The sequence below is a fragment of the Carex rostrata genome, chromosome 28 (genome assembly GCF_964058835.1).
Source record: "Carex rostrata chromosome 28, lpCarRost1.2, whole genome shotgun sequence".
In the NCBI taxonomy this organism is placed as follows: Eukaryota; Viridiplantae; Streptophyta; class Magnoliopsida; order Poales; family Cyperaceae; genus Carex; species Carex rostrata.
The window spans coordinates 3,736,052-3,754,436 of NC_135945.1; the positions used below are offsets into that span (position 1 = coordinate 3,736,052).

General features: G+C 31.4%; 2 protein-coding genes across 2 annotated transcripts; one reads left to right on the forward strand and one right to left on the reverse strand.

Moving 5' to 3' along the window:
• Positions 1–92: 92 nt before the first annotated feature.
• Positions 93–3,070, forward strand: LOC144545736 (laccase-4-like). The gene is made up of 7 exons (XM_078294284.1): positions 93–258; positions 383–534; positions 856–1,100; positions 1,200–1,328; positions 1,519–2,048; positions 2,248–2,686; positions 2,797–3,070. Exons 1-7 carry the CDS (start codon positions 136–138, stop codon positions 2,925–2,927), a joined length of 1,749 nt encoding a protein of 582 aa, XP_078150410.1. The 5' UTR covers positions 93–135; the 3' UTR covers positions 2,928–3,070.
• An 8,406-nt stretch (positions 3,071–11,476) lies between these two features.
• Positions 11,477–13,235, reverse strand: LOC144545520 (F-box/FBD/LRR-repeat protein At1g13570-like). Its single transcript, XM_078294086.1, has 3 exons — positions 13,208–13,235; positions 11,968–12,774; positions 11,477–11,650 (listed from the first exon to the last, which is right to left on the reverse strand). Exons 2-3 carry the CDS (start codon positions 12,748–12,750, stop codon positions 11,477–11,479), a joined length of 957 nt encoding a protein of 318 aa, XP_078150212.1. The 5' UTR covers positions 12,751–12,774; positions 13,208–13,235.
• Positions 13,236–18,385: the final 5,150 nt, after the last annotated feature.

Here is an 18,385-nt window from a genome sequence, read left to right on the forward strand (position 1 = left end):
CATCTTCATTCCACCAAACATCAATCTCCATATTATAAATATTATCTCTATTATTATATATACTTCTCAAGTCACCATGCAATTCATCAAATAATTAACTAACACAAAGCCTTCTTCCCTTGTCTCTTAAAAACCATGGCTGCCTCAGCTCTATTCCCTTCTCTTATCATGCTCTCATGCATTGCAGTTGCACTCCTCCAATTCCCTATCATGACTACTTCTCAGCAAACCAGCATTACAAGGCACTACCAGTTTGACGTACGTGCATGAATATATTTATATGGTTATATATAGTATTAGTTTTAGTTTCTTCTAATTTATTTCTCTCTTATATTATATATATACTAATTAACTTGCTATCATGTCTACGAAAACACGGCAGATACAAATGAAGAACGTAACAAGACTGTGTCAAACAAAGAGCATTGTGACGGTAAACGGCCAATTTCCGGGACCTAAGATCGTATCAAGAGAAGGTGATCGAGTGGTAGTCCGGGTTATTAACCATGTTCCGTACAACATCTCTTTGCACTGGTAGGTCAGCTTTCTCTTTCATGTGTAATTAAAGATGCATGTTTGGTTTAGTTAGTTAAATAAAGTTAATCTTTTGCAAATTGAAGCATTGTTGTTTCTTGTAGATTAGTTGGCTAACTGTGTTTTTAGAAAGATTCCCTGTGTAGAAATTAATTTTAAATTATATAATAGATGTAGAATCAATTGATTAACTCATTTATAAATAAAGAAAAATTATCATAGAAGTATGATAAAAAGTAACATAATTTTATTAAAGAACAACACCTTACTATTTACATCAATTCTAACTATTGTTTACATGGAAATATATATACAATACAGGCATGGTGTCAGACAGTTGTTTAGTGCATGGGCTGATGGGCCAGCCTACATAACCCAATGTCCAATCCAATCAGGCCAGAGCTATGTTTACAACTTCACAATAGTAGGCCAGAGAGGCACTCTATGGTGGCATGCACACATTTCATGGCTACGTGCCACTGTCTATGGTCCCATTGTAATCCTTCCAAAACTTGGCGTCCCTTATCCATTTGCAAAACCATACAAGGAAATTCCAGTCATCTTTGGTATATATAATTATGTCTAATTTTGTGTTCAAGTTCACTATATATATATGAGAATATTGATTTGACAAAATTGTTTTGGCTTCATTTTGAATTTGCTAGGGGAATGGTGGAAGGCCGATACAGAGGCCATCATCAGTCAAGCTTTGCAGACAGGTGGAGGCCCAAATGTTTCCGATGCGTACACCATTAACGGCCTTCCCGGTCTACTGTATAACTGCTCAGCAAAAGGTAAGAGAAGATGATAATAACAAATATATAGAATTAAAATTAGTACCTAGTAGTACAAAAAATAATGAAATATTATTTCCACTAATTCAGATTATAACTGATTAATTTTGAAAGAGATGAATTAGTATATCAGTTTCATGTTGCTATGTTATTCCTTGACATCAGCACTATCATACTTAAATTGTTGCAGACACATTCAAGCTTAAGGTGAAATCCGGCAAGACATACCTCCTCCGCATTATCAACGCTGCACTCAATGAAGAACTATTTTTCTCCATAGCCAATCATTCGCTCACTATTGTAGAAGTTGATGCTGTTTATGTGAAATCCTTCACTACAAAAACACTGCTGATAACCCCCGGCCAAACCACAAATGTTCTACTAACTACTCATGCACAATATCCCGGAGCAAACTTCTTTATGGAGGCACGACCATATGTCACCGGCCCAGGAACCTTTGACAACACAACCGTGGCAGGAATTTTGGAATATGAAAATCCAAACAGTTTTTCTTCATCTAGCTTTAATAAGAACTTACCACTATTTAAGCCCACATTGCCTGTTTTGAATGACACTTCTTTTGCAACCAATTTCACTAATAAGCTAAGGAGTTTGGCAAATACTCAGTATCCAGCAAACGTGCCGCAAACGGTTGACCGAAAATTCTTCTTTACTATTGGGCTAGGAGCAAATCCATGTCCAAAGAATCAGACCTGTCAGGTTTGTTATCTTTAAATCTCAAATTATCTCATCACAAATTTTATTTCAAGTACTACATTTGAGAATGTTGAACTAGTTGTGGTAAGAAGAAATCATGCTGTAAACAAAAGAAATAATAAAGATTGATCTCTATATGGATATAGTTTATTTGAATGTATAATTGCTTCTTAACTATTATTACTGTATGTTAAATAATCAGGGTCCTAACGGGACGAAGTTTGCGGCTACTGTGAATAACGTATCCTTTGTTCTTCCCAAAAATGCCCTCCTCCAATCCCATTTTTCTGGAAAATCAAATGGTGTGTATGCATCCGATTTTCCGATTATACCCCTCATGCCATTCAACTACACTGGCACTCCTCCGAACAACACATTTGTAACCAATGGCACAAAAGTTTTGGTGATTCCCTTCAATACTACTGTGGAGTTGGTGTTGCAAGACACAAGCATTTTAGGTGCCGAAAGCCACCCGTTTCATCTCCATGGTTTCAACTTTTTTGTCGTCGGAAGAGGTTTTGGCAACTACAACCCCGCTAAAGATCCGGCCAAGTTCAATCTAGTGGACCCAATTGAGAGGAATACAATTGGAGTTCCACCTGGTGGATGGGTAGCAATTCGTTTCCTTGCCGATAATCCAGGTAAACTTTTGATCAATTCTTAATCTCATAATTATTTTTTTAATTCTAATTTCATGATTTCACTTGATTTAATCCATTTATTTTTTAATGAATTTTTTGTTTATAAATAGGAGTATGGTTCATGCATTGTCACTTGGAGGTACACACCAGCTGGGGACTCAAGATGGCATGGCTTGTGTTAGATGGTAACCTTCCTAATCAGAAGTTGCCGCCTCCACCGTCTGATCTTCCCAAATGCTAGATGTCTAATAAAGGATGAAAATAAGCCTTTTGTCGTTTGTCGGTCTAGAGGGGAATTTTTTTTTTTTTTGGTTGAGTGTATGCTATCTGGTTTTGCTTTAACTATTTTGATTTGGTTTGGTTATAAAACTCGAGCTAACAAACAAGATAAGCCTGTTTTAGGTTAATGATTGATTGATTGATGTATTATATATATATATATATATATATATATATATATATATATATATATATATATATATATATATATATATTTTGAACAATAGATTAATAGTGTTATAATTGATTTAAATCTGTGCGATTTTTGCATGGATACGGGTACATGTATCGTATCGGATATGATATGGATACGGAGATACGCCAATTTTTAAAAATCCTAGATACGATACGGCTACTATATATATTTTATTAATTTAACACTTGTATTATATAGATTAAATATCAAAAATCAATTCAAGTATAGGTTATATAAAACGAGTAAGGCTACGGTGCTATGGGTTGCATAGAGGGCTATGGTGCTACGACTCAATATTCGAGTTTTCAAAATCCTAACGGTCGATCCGAACCGTTCATCTTGTTCTCCATATTAATATGTGTTTGGAGACCAAATTTTACATTTTTTGAAATTTTTTTACTATTTTTTTAGATAGATAGAAAAAAATTTGGTAATAATAAAAAAGATAAAAATTTCTCACATCTTTCCATAATCAAAATCTTGCTTTGAATATATATATTGCACATATGCACCCCATTATAAAGCTTAAGAAAGCATAAAGTTCCTTTTCATGGTTATGCCTAGATTCATTAAATAGTTAGGTTTATTTAATTAGCACGCCAAGCCCTCTTGCGCAGTACTGCCTTTTATATTTTCATTTGCATTATTATTTGGCGCAGCATCATAGATAGTAATTTTAAATTTGTAAATTAATTTTGTGAATAAGATTTGTTCTCCTATATTGAGTTGTATACTTGAACACAAATTTGAAAGTATATAAAGAAAAAAACTTGTCTTTTTTAAGTGTTTTCATTTGCATTTATTATGTTGTCCATTCTTGACTTGTATAATCAATTGAATTAAAGCATATAAAAAGAATCGGTTTTCCTTACTAATTTTAATATGATAGTTTTCACAAACTTTTTTATTGTTTCTTTGAGCGTTTGGCTATGACCAAGTTTTATTTAATTTATTTTCATCTTATTAATTTCAACTGGACTAATTATTATATATTATGCTTCATTACTATTATATATATTTTTTTGTTTATCATTATATGAACCGTATTATATAAGTATACAATATTGATAAATTAGAACTTGAAAACTCAGTCTCCACAAAAAAGAAGTAATGATTTTATGTTAAAAAATTGTAATTTGTCAAGAATATTTTTATTAATTAGTATTTGTAAAAAAGTACATCTTTCTAATTTTTTTGATTAACACATCCTTAACCTATAAACATGCAAAAATCATGTACTTTTCTAAAACAACATTCACATATATGATTATGAAATGCTGATTTTAAAATCTCTCTATCTTGTATATATGATTCTAAATTTCTAGCAATATTATATATGAGAGGAAGAGAGGGAGGATGATTATGAAATGCTGATTTTATGTATAAACATGCATGAGATCATTTAATTCAAATAAAATGAATCAAAAAATTATATTATCATTTTTGGAAAAAAAAATGACTTTTAGATTCTTTGCTATAGTGAAATTTATTTTTAAACTTGTTTATGGTGACATGAATTTTTAAACTTGTTTTGGTAAACATATGGATTTTTTAAACTTGTTTATGTATGGTCACTCTTGAAAAGAAATTTGCACTTTTATCGAGGTGGTGGAGAGAGAGAGAGAGATACTAAGCATGATCTGTCATACATATGTTATGTGATCCTTGATTTATTTATCTTGTGAATTTCTGCATATACTAGCTATTAATATTCTTTATAGAAAAATACAAAAAGATGCCAGTAAATTAGTCTAATATTCTCTTATAAAAAATTCAGAATGATATTCTGCATTAATTATATCTATGATCGATTTTATATAAGTTTTTAATTCTTGCAATAAGATATCAGAGATAATTAATAAACATATATTGTTAGACTGTCATGATAATTAATATATTATTATTTGCATATTAGTATAACCTTTATGATAATTAAGTTTTGATACAATTTCAAAATACTTAAAACGGAAAGAAAAAGAGAGAAGAACGACAAGAGAAAATAGGAGTGAGAGGAGAGAATGGTGGAGCGACAGGTTTAGGTCAGAGGAGAGAAGCGGAGCGAACTAGATAGAGGGTGTAGATGGTTTAGATGCCAGATGGGGAAGGAATGATATCTAAATTTTTTTTAAGCGGTTAAAGGCGGAGAAAGAAAATGCATGTCAGCTGAAGGGATAGACAATGCAGAGAACGCTGATAAATGTTCGATTAAGATTCAACGGAGAAAAAAAAGGGTTATTGTAGGTGAACAGTAATCCAACATCCAAAATTAAAACTATAAAATATATATTTTGTTTAATTTATTTTTTCTTAATGTAATATATCATAATTTTTAAACTAAATTTGAAAAATATCGATTACAATTAATATGTTTAATTTTCAACTGATATTGTCCCATTCTGGAAGATTTGATCACTTAAGAAAATGATGAAGATAAACAGGCTATTTGTAATTTTTGAGTCATTTTAGAAATTTAAGTAGCTGTATTTGCAAATATTGTTGCAGTTTAAAAGTTTTAACACCAGTTGAAATCTCTCTTTTGTTCCTTTTTATGATAAAAGGTACGAAAATATTTTTAACGAAACAACCAAAAAGTTTAATTGTGCCCGAGTAGCCAAAATTATTTTTACAAGCGAAACAACTAATTCCCTAAAACAAATATCTCGGATTCATATCAAACTAATTAATATGACTGAAAGAACGGGAGATTAAATTTAATTAAACATGCTTTGTGTTAATTATCACCCAAAATATATAATGAAAATGAAATAACAAATTAGAGCCGTCACGTAATTCTTGATGGCCTATAAATTATGAAAATTTAAAAGGCATGAAATTTCTATCTCAAAATATGTTTGGTTGAGAAAATACATGCGAATCAAATTTCTGCACAAATACATGCAAAAATATAAAAAAAATCTGGGGTTGATTTTTTTTCCTCTCTCATACCATTTCTTTCTCATTCTTCCTTTGCATCTTAATAATTTTGTTATTTTGCTTTCATCTTCAGGCAAGTGTATTCATTTGATGATTTTTTATTTTATATAATTGTATATTATTTTTTGACAAGTGCATTTTATATGATATTCTTTATTGTATTTAATTATAAATTACTTTTTCATCATCACTTCAACTTTTACTTTTTACAATTTGTTTTTTTTTGTTTTCTTAAATTTTATTAGACTTTTGATTATTAATGTAACATCCCGATTAATTCTATAATTATTTTTAAAAGGAATTTTTACTTATTTATAATTATGAAAACTATGAGGTTTAAAATATAAAAATTTCATCTTATTTAAAAAAAAAATGAAAGAGAGAGACGTGACATTGTTGACCATGCGGGGATCATGCACCTCCACCTAGTAACCAACATCCATTTATTATATATATATATATATAATCTCTCCTTTTTATTAACATCTTAATGAATATCATCATAAGAAAAAAAAATAGAAGAAACCGAGAGTGAAAGAAAGAGAGAAAAAAAAGAGAAAATATTGTGATAATAGTGTTATTTGATTTTATGTCCGAATGGAATTCTGACTACGTCGCGTTGATTCCGAACAAGTGTTGCATTTCGAATTGGATTTTTGAATTGATCGCTATCAGGTAACCGGACTTCTATATAATTTGAGTTTTCGATTTGTATGGTTGATTGAGTACTGAATCGGGTAATAGGATTATGATAGTATATTTAGCTGGAATATGGGGTCTAGATACTGAAATTTGTTCTTAATAAACTGGAATACAGGGAATTGCCTATTTTAGGGATTCCAACTGGAATGAAACTGTTGTTTATTGAAAACCTAGACCCAATTGATATTATCGGTTAAATATGCATACTTAATTTGATATTTAATTGTATGGATTAATCCAATCCTATTGAAATTGTTATTTATTGTTATTTAGCCAATTATAGAGAAGCTGTGTCGTTAAATAACTGGGTACTTGGTTTTGTAGCTGACTCTGTATTATTTATGTTTCTTTCTATTGCGACGTAGGTTGACAGGACGACGGATGGATGCGAGGATGTCGTTCTGTCGCGTCGCGTGCCTGGCCTAACTGCCAAGGCGTGATAGAATGGTATCAGAGCATTCGTTCTTCGGACTGTGTTTGAGTCCAAATTTCAATTGTATCTGTACTCTGTTAGAATTGAATTGAATTGAATTGAATCCTGATCTACCTGTACAAGTTTGACAAGTATCTTGACTTGAATCTGTCTGATCCAAATTGAATTTGACATTCTGAAGAATTGATTTATGAAATTGTTACAAGTATTATATTTGTGTTCTGCTCCGGTTTGAATAATTGTGACAACTTTTCTGACTTATCGGAATATACATTATGAAATATTAATTTATAAAATTTTGACTATGTGATTTATTTGGAAATTTTATTGATTATCGATTTTGTAATATCTGTCATTCGTGGTACCGTTAAATTATCATATGATATATTTATCTGTCTGACAAAAAATTATAGTAGTATTGAAATTTATTGTAAAGGAATGTATGAAAACTTTGTAATTTTAGTTCTACTTGATTCATTCGATTTAATTATTGTCTGTTTTGTCCCGATTAATTTGAGTATCATCCGTTTGAATTTTGAGGACAAAATTCTTTTGAAGAGGAAAAATTTGTAACACCCGGTAAATTTTATTTTATAAATATTTTAAATTTATTGTGGACTTGTTTGCAATATTTGAAAAGTGAAAGTCTAAGTTTAATATATGAAAACTTAAAAAAAAAAAAAGACAAGCCAACATGGCACACATGCCACGCGGCTCATGCATGTTGTCCCTCTCCCCATATTAAACTTCTTTGTCTCTCTTTTGATGTAGGAGATGAAAAGAAAAATGAAAAGGAAAAGAGAAAATCCAAAGAAAAATAAAGAAAATATTGTGATAATATAGTGATATTTGATTTTATGTCTGAATGAAATTCTGACTACGTTGCGTTGATTCCGAACAAGTGTTGCATCTTGAATTGGATTTCTGAATTGATCACTATTAGGTAACCGGACTTCTCTATAATCTGAGTTTTTGATTTGTATGGTTGATTGAGTACTAAATCGGGTAATCATAATATGACAATATATTTAACTGGAATATGGGGTCTAGATACTGAAATTTGTTCTTAATGGACTGGAATACTGAGAATCGCCTATTTCAGGGATTCCAACTGGAATGGAACTGTTATTTATTGAAAACCTAGACCCAATTGATATTATCGTTTAAATATGCATACTTAATTTGATATTTAATTGTGTGGATTAATCCAATCCTATTGAAATGGTTGTTTATAGTTATTAAGTCAATTATAGAGAAGCTACGTCGTCGGCTTTGTGGTTGACTCCGTATTGTTTCTATTTCTTTCTGTTGCGACGTAGGTTGACAGGATAGCGAATGGATGAGAGGATGTCGTTTTGTCGTGTCGTGTGCCCGGCCTGGCCGCCGGGGCGTGACAGAGTGCAGAAATTTAACCTTTAATTTTCCTAATATTTATAAATAAGTTCAATATCTTTTAAAAATAATTATAGAATTAATCGGGATGTTACAATTAAAAATGATAAAAAAAATTAGTAATGTTTTTTATGAATATTTTTCTCAAGTCAAACTTTTCTATAACTATTTATAAGGTACAACACAACATTATTTCATTATGTTCTCATCACCATTTACGTACATTTTTATAAGTATAGGTTTCTATAAATTAATTAGTAAATGTTCATATTCGTAAAAATATCATCCCACACAATCACGTAAAAACCGAATATGCCCGTAAAGAGAGAGACATTTTAACTGGAAAGCAACTAATAACCTAACCGAAGGGAAAGCAATATATCCTGCTTCTTCACAACTGTGGGCTCCATGCATGTTCATTGGCGCCCTCGTTGACCTCCTTTAGTCAAGTCTTCTCATATTCCATTGATACATCAAATCCTTATGGAATTTTCTAAACCCCATTGATCTGCATTATACCATTTCCTATCCTTTGCACCTGAACTCCAATTTGGATCTTAATTGATCTTCTAACATTTGGTGATTTCTTTTGTTCATGATGGAGATAATAGGATCAATATTTGAAAATGTCTTCCGTCCTTTGAAAGACTTTTTTTCCAGAACCTATGGCTACGTGGCATCCTCTCACTACTACATCGACGCTTTGAAAAATGAGATGAACGAACTGAAGAGCAAGAGGAATGATATTAGGAGGATGATAGCTGCGGCTGAGCGCCGGGGTCTTGAGGCTATTAGCCAGGTATTTCACCTTTTAACTAGCAAGTTTTTTTTTTTTTTTTTGAAAACCTTCGCAGAAACTGCGAAGTCGTGAGGGGGAATCGAACTCTGAACCTTTGGATACAACAACTCTAGGACTTTTTCCTAGTCAATTGTGTTACCTCCCCTTTCTCTTTTAACTAGCAAGTTAATTATTATTTTTTGTAGGAATTTGGTGTACAATATAACCTAGATTTGTTTACCCAATACAAATAAGTTAAATGGGTCAAACTTAATAATACTATTAGCACTTGTTTGAAATTTGAAAGAGGAAAAAATAAACTAATTTTATTGGTTTTTGATATTATTTCGTTCTCTTATACAGTTGCTATATTTATATATTTATAGACTACAGATATAAAAAGCCATTAAAATACTTCCTTATTACATTATTTGTTATATCGGCTAATTAACACTAATTGATATCTAATTGATATGCTATCAACGTAATTAATCTCAAATTGATTCTTTACTTCAACACAGCTTGTAAGCCTAGGTTCGGCAGTGGTACCCACGTTAACATAGTCAATTACTTGGCATTTTTAATGTAGGTTAATTGGTGGCTGGACAGTGTCGATAAGCTAGAGATTGAAGTGGAGTCGATCAAGGCTGAGTACGATGCAAGACTTCAGTTACCAGTGGATAAGGCCGTTGGTATCCGCTTTACATACCTGCTCAGTAAGAAGGCTGATGCAACCAGGGAATTGGTGGGTAATTTAAGGGAGAGGATTTTTGATAAAGTTGCTGATGAGCTCGTTCAGGTAATTTGTGGATCACTTTCCTAAATCCATAAAAGATTGATCCTTTTTTATGAATCATATATAGATAATGTCATTCTCCAATTGTACATTGTATGGACACAACTACAACTCCAGGTGGATGTGTTATTTTAATGTCAGGCCAGTTTGTCGAAATTGTTACTAAAATACAACTACTTACATATAATTGAGCGTAGATTATTTAACTGTCATGGTTCAGATTATCAAAGTATAACAAGAATGATCGGTATGAAACATTTCAGTTACTGTCTATACTGTTGGAGAGTATCCAATGCACCTTGGGTATGCCAAGGAACTCCAGATAAACATAGAAATTAGTAGATGTAGCCAGGTCAGGATAACCCCACACCATAAGTATCCGATACTATTTTAGCTAAAATTGCAATCTTTGATGCACATTTTCAATTTCTGTTTAGCACTAACTTTTAGTAATCTTTTGTTCCTTTAAAATAGGTTCGCTTTGAAGAGATTCCAACAGTGCCTGTGGTCGGAATGGGCCCAATACTAGAGCAGCTTAAGGCGTCTCTAGAGGATAATGACATTGGCATCATCGGTATCTTCGGGATGGCCGGTGTTGGCAAGACTGCCCTGCTAAAAAAGTTCAATAATGAGTATTTATTGAGAGAAGAAGGAATCAACGTGGCTATCTATATTGAGGTCACCCGTGATTACGATCTCACAAAGATTCAGGAGATCATTGGCGTCCGGCTGGGCTTGTCGTGGGAAAATAAAGGCCCCACCCCAATGAGCGTGCAGTCATTTTGTACAAAGTGCTCAGCAAGATGAACTTTGTTATAATATTAGACGACATTTGGGAGCCAATCAAATTGCAGATGCTCGGCATCCCAGTTCCAAAACTGCAATCAAAGAGCAAAATTTTCCTATCCACACGGATCGAAGACGTGTGCGATCGAATGGATGTGAAGCGAAAGATAAAGTTTGATTGTTTGCCTTGGGAACATGCATGGGAGCTGTTTCAAGAGAAGGTTGGGGATGCACTAGCAAATCCCAATGCAGAGATCGGTGGTCAGGCAAAGACCGTAGCGATGAAGTGCGGGAGACTCCCTCTTGCACTTATCACAGTAGGGCGGGCTATGGCGAGCAAGCCCACAACCAAAGATTGGAAGGAGGCCATCACGATGTTGGATATTGCACCGTGGCGGCTTCTTGGAATGAAGAATGACTTGCTTATGCGCCTCAAGCATAGCTACGACAACCTTCCTAATGAAAACTTGAAATTGTGCCTCTTGTATTGCTCCTTAAAATGTAGAGAAGTAGTAGACCTCTATATGGAGCATTTTTATATTCGGTGCATTTTGAAACAAGCAAAGAGCAATTGCAATTTCAACCGGGGCAACACATAGTTGCACATAAATCTCTGTCAAATGATTGAAGACTGGAAGTTTTTCTGAAATAGATCCCATGGCCAAGTACTTGCAATGAAAGAAGTAGAAATTATAAACATTTAGCCAAAAAAATAAGCTGTTAGTATTACTGTATCAGACAATTTTGTACCGGTGGGATCGGTCAACACTACAGTACCAAATGTACATACCAGAATTTTTTCAACTCATAGTCATTGGTTCTATCAATTTTTTATTTCATTTGCTAGCCTCTCCTTGGCTAATTTATCTTTAACTAGATCATAACCGTTCTGTACAAAAGTTCAACTGAAGCCCTATTAGTGGTATTCTGAGAGATAGGTATGCTAAAATCAATGTAAAAAAAATTAAGCATATATCAATCTTACAAATATGAAATCACCGCATATTTCTAGCTTTTGAATGTTAGGAAGGCGACCAAGAGCACGTGTAAAGTTGCTTTCCTTTCCACGGATTCCTAAACTAAACTCTTGATAATCTTCGGTAAATGGAATGAGATAAATGGATCCGGAGGCCAATTTTGGAGTTTCCAAACAGATATCATGAAAGTCACCACAAATATTCAAAGAAGTGAGGTTTGGTGCGAGGATACGAAGGCAACCTTGCTGTACAAAACAACAAAGTGACAAGTCATCTAGCAAAGGGCAACATGAAACCAATTTCTCTATACCAAACCCTGGCATATGAAAATAAGATAGGTGAAGGGTGCGTAACAATGGAAAGCCATTGAAAAATCGGGGAACATTGATAATATTGCATCTTTTTTTATCATGAAATTTTAGCTTAAGATCCCTGATACCATTTCTAGACAAGATGAGCATCCATCGGCCAATCGCCTCATTACAAGCATGCTCACTACTGACAAGTGTGAATTTTTCAATCGGGCCCTGGTGAAGCAGTAATACTTGGTCGACAACCTTAATAACCCCAGACTCTGTCCAATTTTCTCCAAAGAAAATTTCTTCAAAGACCAAATTTGGTATCAAAGTCCATGAATCAATCCACTTGCTCGAGAGGATTCTTGTTTTGACCACCTCTTTGAGTGGTAGTTTCACTAGAATTTTCTCTTTTAGATCAGCTGGCAAGTTGGTGATATAATCATGATTCAAATCAATATTAACGCTAATTTTTTGGGGTTGAGTTCTATCCATTGATAATTTGAACTCAATTTCAACCTACAAGCAGCATTAACAAGTAAGAACCCTTTTTTTTTAAACTGCAGATGTGTCCATAATTATAAAAATTAAACAAAATTGGCAGAATTACCCATAATTTAATAGTCAAAGGCATAGAAAAATAGTTACATTACATGGCCAAGAAAATCAATAAAAACCTCAACTCTAGAAATGCTCACATCATGTCTTCTGACACAAGGCTTAGATAAACAGTAACATTGAAGAAGACAATCAAGTGATCTGATTTTTTTTGTTTTGGTTGGTGTTGAGGGTTTAAATTGTAAAAATTTGATTCGAAATATTTCTCCCTCTATTTATCTATTAAATCAAAGAAAGTTGAGGCCAAACGCCTAGATATCCAACCACAAAATTGTATAACTGGGATAACTACGTGCGACACAGAGAGAGAGAGAGAGAGAGAGAGAGGAATTACCGAAAAGAAGTGAAGGCAGAGAAATTGATGGGGAAGATTTAGGGTTTTACTCTATTGGATTTCCGCGCCACTACCACAAGCCCTATTGAAATGATATTCTGTGTGGAGTTTTTCCGTGCGGAGCTTTTAATCATGTCCGTTCGTTTCGGATTGGATTGATCGGATTTAAAGTTTCACAATTTTTTTTATTTTTTTAAATTCGAGCAAGATCTGATCTGATCCGTCCGATTCAAAACGAACGGACCAAATTAAAAGTTCCGCACGGAAAAACTCTACAGAGAATACGCTTCCTAGTCCTATTTGGGGAATCGAATCCTCCGAGTTAAATTGAATTTTGAGTTCAGATCCGGCTATCCTGACTAAATATTCAAAATTGGTATGATGCGGACACTACACGACACGTTACTTATATTAGACACGGTACGACACTTGATTGAATATCATAGTATAAACTAGAGTTTCTAATCTGATATGACAGTTTTTAATTCAGTTTTAGAGATATAAAAACTTAAAAAACTTAAAAAAAAAAACTATGCATTAAAACTTTTTATTAAGAAATTGGTTATAAACTCTATACTGACTAAATAATTGGCTTAAATTATTTATCTTTTTTTAATTTATTACTGATGTTACTTAATGAAAACTCTAAAATTAATTTTAGAGATATGAGAATTAAAATTTTGAGAAGCTTTAATTTCTAAAAAGTGGTTAACAACTATTAAAAAACTCAATTGAGTTGTATGGATGGAATTTATATCCTCTTTAATACATCTTGACCATCCGATCTGTTTTCAAATTCTTGCGGATTAAATCCACACTAATATTAAATAACTCCTATATTATAGATATGAGTCAGATTGACTCCGTTTAAAATCAGACAGTCGAGATTCATTAACTCAAGAGATTCTATTTTGAGTTAATGCAGAGAATACGCAGTCGTATGGATGGAGATGCTCTCACTACACTTTTATCATTCACTTCCTGATTTTCCACAAATTAACTATGTAATTGAATATGTAATTAACGAGTCAAAGGCGTAACGTGAGAAGATATTTCTAATCAAAATCGTTGTTTACATAAACGGAAACAAAATTTAACGTTTGTTGTTTCCAAAGCGAGCTTTGTTTCTCGGCAGTCCCATTTTCAGTGGTAATTGGTGAGATTTGGGATCAATTGGAAATAAGGTTTTAAATAACGCGCTATAGCGTTTTTAGACCATAAAAAGCTATGGCATCATCAGCGCTATAACGCGCTATACGATGATATAATGCGCTATACGATGCTATAGCGGTGCTATTTGAGTATAGTGCTTTTTTTTAACCAGTCCGTTATGACGTGATAAACGCTATTTAAACCTTTGATTAGAAATTAATTTTTCAGAGAGTTCAAAATTTTCAAAATATTCTATTTTTTTCTCCCAAACCAATTCCAATCTCATTACAAAATTTTGATAATTAACTGTGATATTGGCTTAGGGGTGCAAACGAGTTGGATATTATCTATCCGTATCGGAAAATCAGATATGGATATTCGATATCCGAATATCCATACAGATACGGATACAAATAGGGTTCCAATACCTCGTGATTTTCATATTTTATCATACCTCATATTTTATATATTTATTTTCAAAGTCCAATCTATCGATCTGAACCGCTCAATATGATATCCATACTAAAATATGCTTGGGATTAAATTTTATAAGTTTTGAAAAAATATTTACTATTTTTTTATATAGATAGAAAATTTACAAAAATTATGAAATTTCATACTCTTAAGCATATTTTAGTAAAAAACTTTGTAAAAAATATAAAATTTTACCCTCAAATATATGTTCCATGCATTTGAGTCAAGGTTCTAAATAATATTTATCGCGTTATAGCAGGAAGCCTACAAAAAAAGCTATAGCGAATAACGTCGCTATAGTGAAAGCTATGCCACATAGCGTTTTTTTTTTATAAAAATTATATCATATATTTGTACTAAATATCAACATTATCTAAGTCTCATAGAACAATAAATAATATCAATTTGATTAAAAAATTATAATATTCATATTGAACCAATACAAAGTCTAAATTGCGACTCAAAATATCCATAGTAATACTAATATCATAAACTATCGATCTTTTTCTATTCAAAATATATTCAGCATCATGACATAATCAATCTTTTTTCTTTTTAAATTTCAAAATAACCTAGACATCATGACATAATTAACTATCTTAATATAGTAAGTAATCTATTATATAGTAAGTAATCATTTTGTTACTTCAAAAAATATCTTAATATATTCAATCTAAGCCTTTATTTAAAACCCATATAAATTGAAAAAAAAAAAACTCATATTGCATAGCGCGCTGTAGCTTCTTTATTTTGATTTTGTTTGATGGATCTCTCATTAAATATTTAATAGTTTAATATAAAGCTTAGTACGTCAATTGCAAAAAAAAAATCATGTTGCATAGTGGGCGCTATTTGCGCTACACGCTATGCGCTATAGCGTCTGTAGCTCAAATAGCGTGTTATTATGCCATAGCTTAGCGTTTAGAGTCCAAAAATGCTATAGCGTGCAATTTTAGAACACTAATTTGAGTTGTTACTTGAATTAATTTATTCTCTGACCCAAAAGTTGTCATGCAAAAGCGACAAAAAAATTAATTAAAAAAAGACTTCCGTCTTTCGCCAGTTCGATTTGATTAAGGTATTTATATATTTTGAACACATTTATATTTATGTATCTCATTCTTTAATCTTTTAAAAAATATATATATTTAATTTAGTGGTAGAGACAATATTTTATATATAAGAAATTGTAAGTTTGAAATTCGAATAAGAAAATTTCTTGTGGATATTAAATAGTTAGGTGATTTGAATTTTAATCTTTACTAAAAAGCTCATTTTATTTTTATTTTTATATTACTTGATTTTTTTTGTTAAATATATTATTTCATACATAATGTCTAAGAAAATTCGGACATTAATTTAAATTAATGAGCATCAAATTTTGGATCGACTCTGAATCTGATTAGACAGAGACTTAAAAGTAAAGAATAATCAGTATCAGATATACAACTAACCCTGATTCATCACTATCATCATAAGACATTCATACTAAATAAAACAATCAAAATTCCAATAACCATACTAACTAAATTAAATACAAAATATCGCTAATAAAACAGTAAACATATAACATTATTCAAATAAAAAATAAAAATTAAATATTAGCTAAATCATTCTGCGTATGTTACATCAAATATTACTTTCTATCTAAAAAATCTATCTCTAAATAAAGATATTTGATCGATTTTGTTTTCATTATAACTTGTATTAAACACAACCATAATCATTTAAGATTTATATATTAGTTTATTAATTTACAATACCTTTATATTCAGAATATTTGTGATAAATCTTTTCATCCACTTCATATATAATATGAAAATTTTCATCAATTTTTAGATACTTGTTAATGAACTGATTAAAAGTTTAACTAAAAATATAAATTTTAAGAGATCTAATTTTCTAAAACATAATTTTTTATGGTTTTTTCCAATATCTTAAAACTTTTCGGAAATATAATTCTTATATGTTGGAATGTTAATGTCCATTCGCAATAGATTTTAAGTAATACATATCATATCATATCATATCATGTAAAATTTGACTCGCATCTTTTATTTAGGGAGATGTAAAATATGAAATGTCACGCCTAAATGAACCTTAGTTACAGAAATAGTATGAACATTTAATGCTTCTCACATGAAGTTTGAATATTTACAAAAGGTATAGAAAAAATATACATGTGATGGGTTTATTAAATGTATGAATTACTACTTGCCAAGGAACAATCATTCCAAACTATAAGTAGACAACATCCTACCATTTTGCACTAGGCTTTAAAAAAAATAAAAAGAAAATATGAAGCCCATGATAAGTCCAAATAAGCCCAAATGAGCTCATGCTGGTATAATTCAATATACTACAGTATATGGACCAGTGTTGTAAAAAAACGTTCGTTTATGACGATTAATCAGTCGATTAGTTATTGGCGGTGCTGTCATGGATTTTTTCAATTATTCGATTAATTATTTCTGATTATAGCCAATTATTCTTGATTATTTCTAATTAATCACTTGGTGGTACCTTGTCCGTTTAATGATCGCATACAGTTATTTACAACACTGATATGTACTGGATCTTTGTAGAATTTTTGGTATTTGTATTAAGTGGATACAAATGAGAATAGAAGAAGGGAAGAAGAGAAATATAAGAGAAGAAGAGAAAGAGAGAAAAAAGATGACTTTTATTTCCGATTTTTTTATAAATATCCAAAATTAATAACAAATTTCGTAATTTACCCATTCAGTGGATCAAATTACAAATGTACCCAATCCGGTTATTGGTTAACCGAATTTTTTCTATTTTTCCGGTTAGTGGGTGACCGGGTTTGTGGATTTTTTCCTGTTAGTGGGTAACCGGACCTTTAGAATATGTTCGGTTGATAGCTAACCGGTTATTTTTTCGGTTAACAGAGCACCGGAAAGTTTATAAAGTTTATATTTTCCGTTTAGAATCAATTATAATCATTCATACAAAAATAAATCAGTAAACAAATATTACTTGCTCTATCAGTAAGTAAATAATTATGTTAATTATTTTATCTTTTAACTTTTTTTTTTTTTTGAAATTATGTTAATTATTATTTCTTCTAATCGTTTTTGTAATCTGCTACAGATACGAAGCACACGATCACACTCAGACGGAGAGAAAGGAACACACTCAGGCAAAGATAAAGGAAGATAAAAAAAAAAAGGTCATTTTTTATAATTAATTTGTAATTATTTATGTTGTTATTTGTACCAATCAAAACTAAAAATAGGTTAATTACATATATTGTTTAGACTAAAAATAGTTTATTTTTTATTTTAATTTTAATTTGTAATATAATAAATTAGTTCATTTCAACTGGTTCAGGATATTGTCCAAATAATTTAGAATTTTTTCGAACATTCCAAAATGGTTTAGAATATTTTATAAAATTCGAAAATAGTTAAGGATATTGCAAAATGGTGCAGAATAAGTTAGGAATATTCAAAATGGGCTAGAATAATTTAGGAAATTGTAAAATAATATAGAATAATTTTCATAGTTCCGGACAATTTTTAATTACTT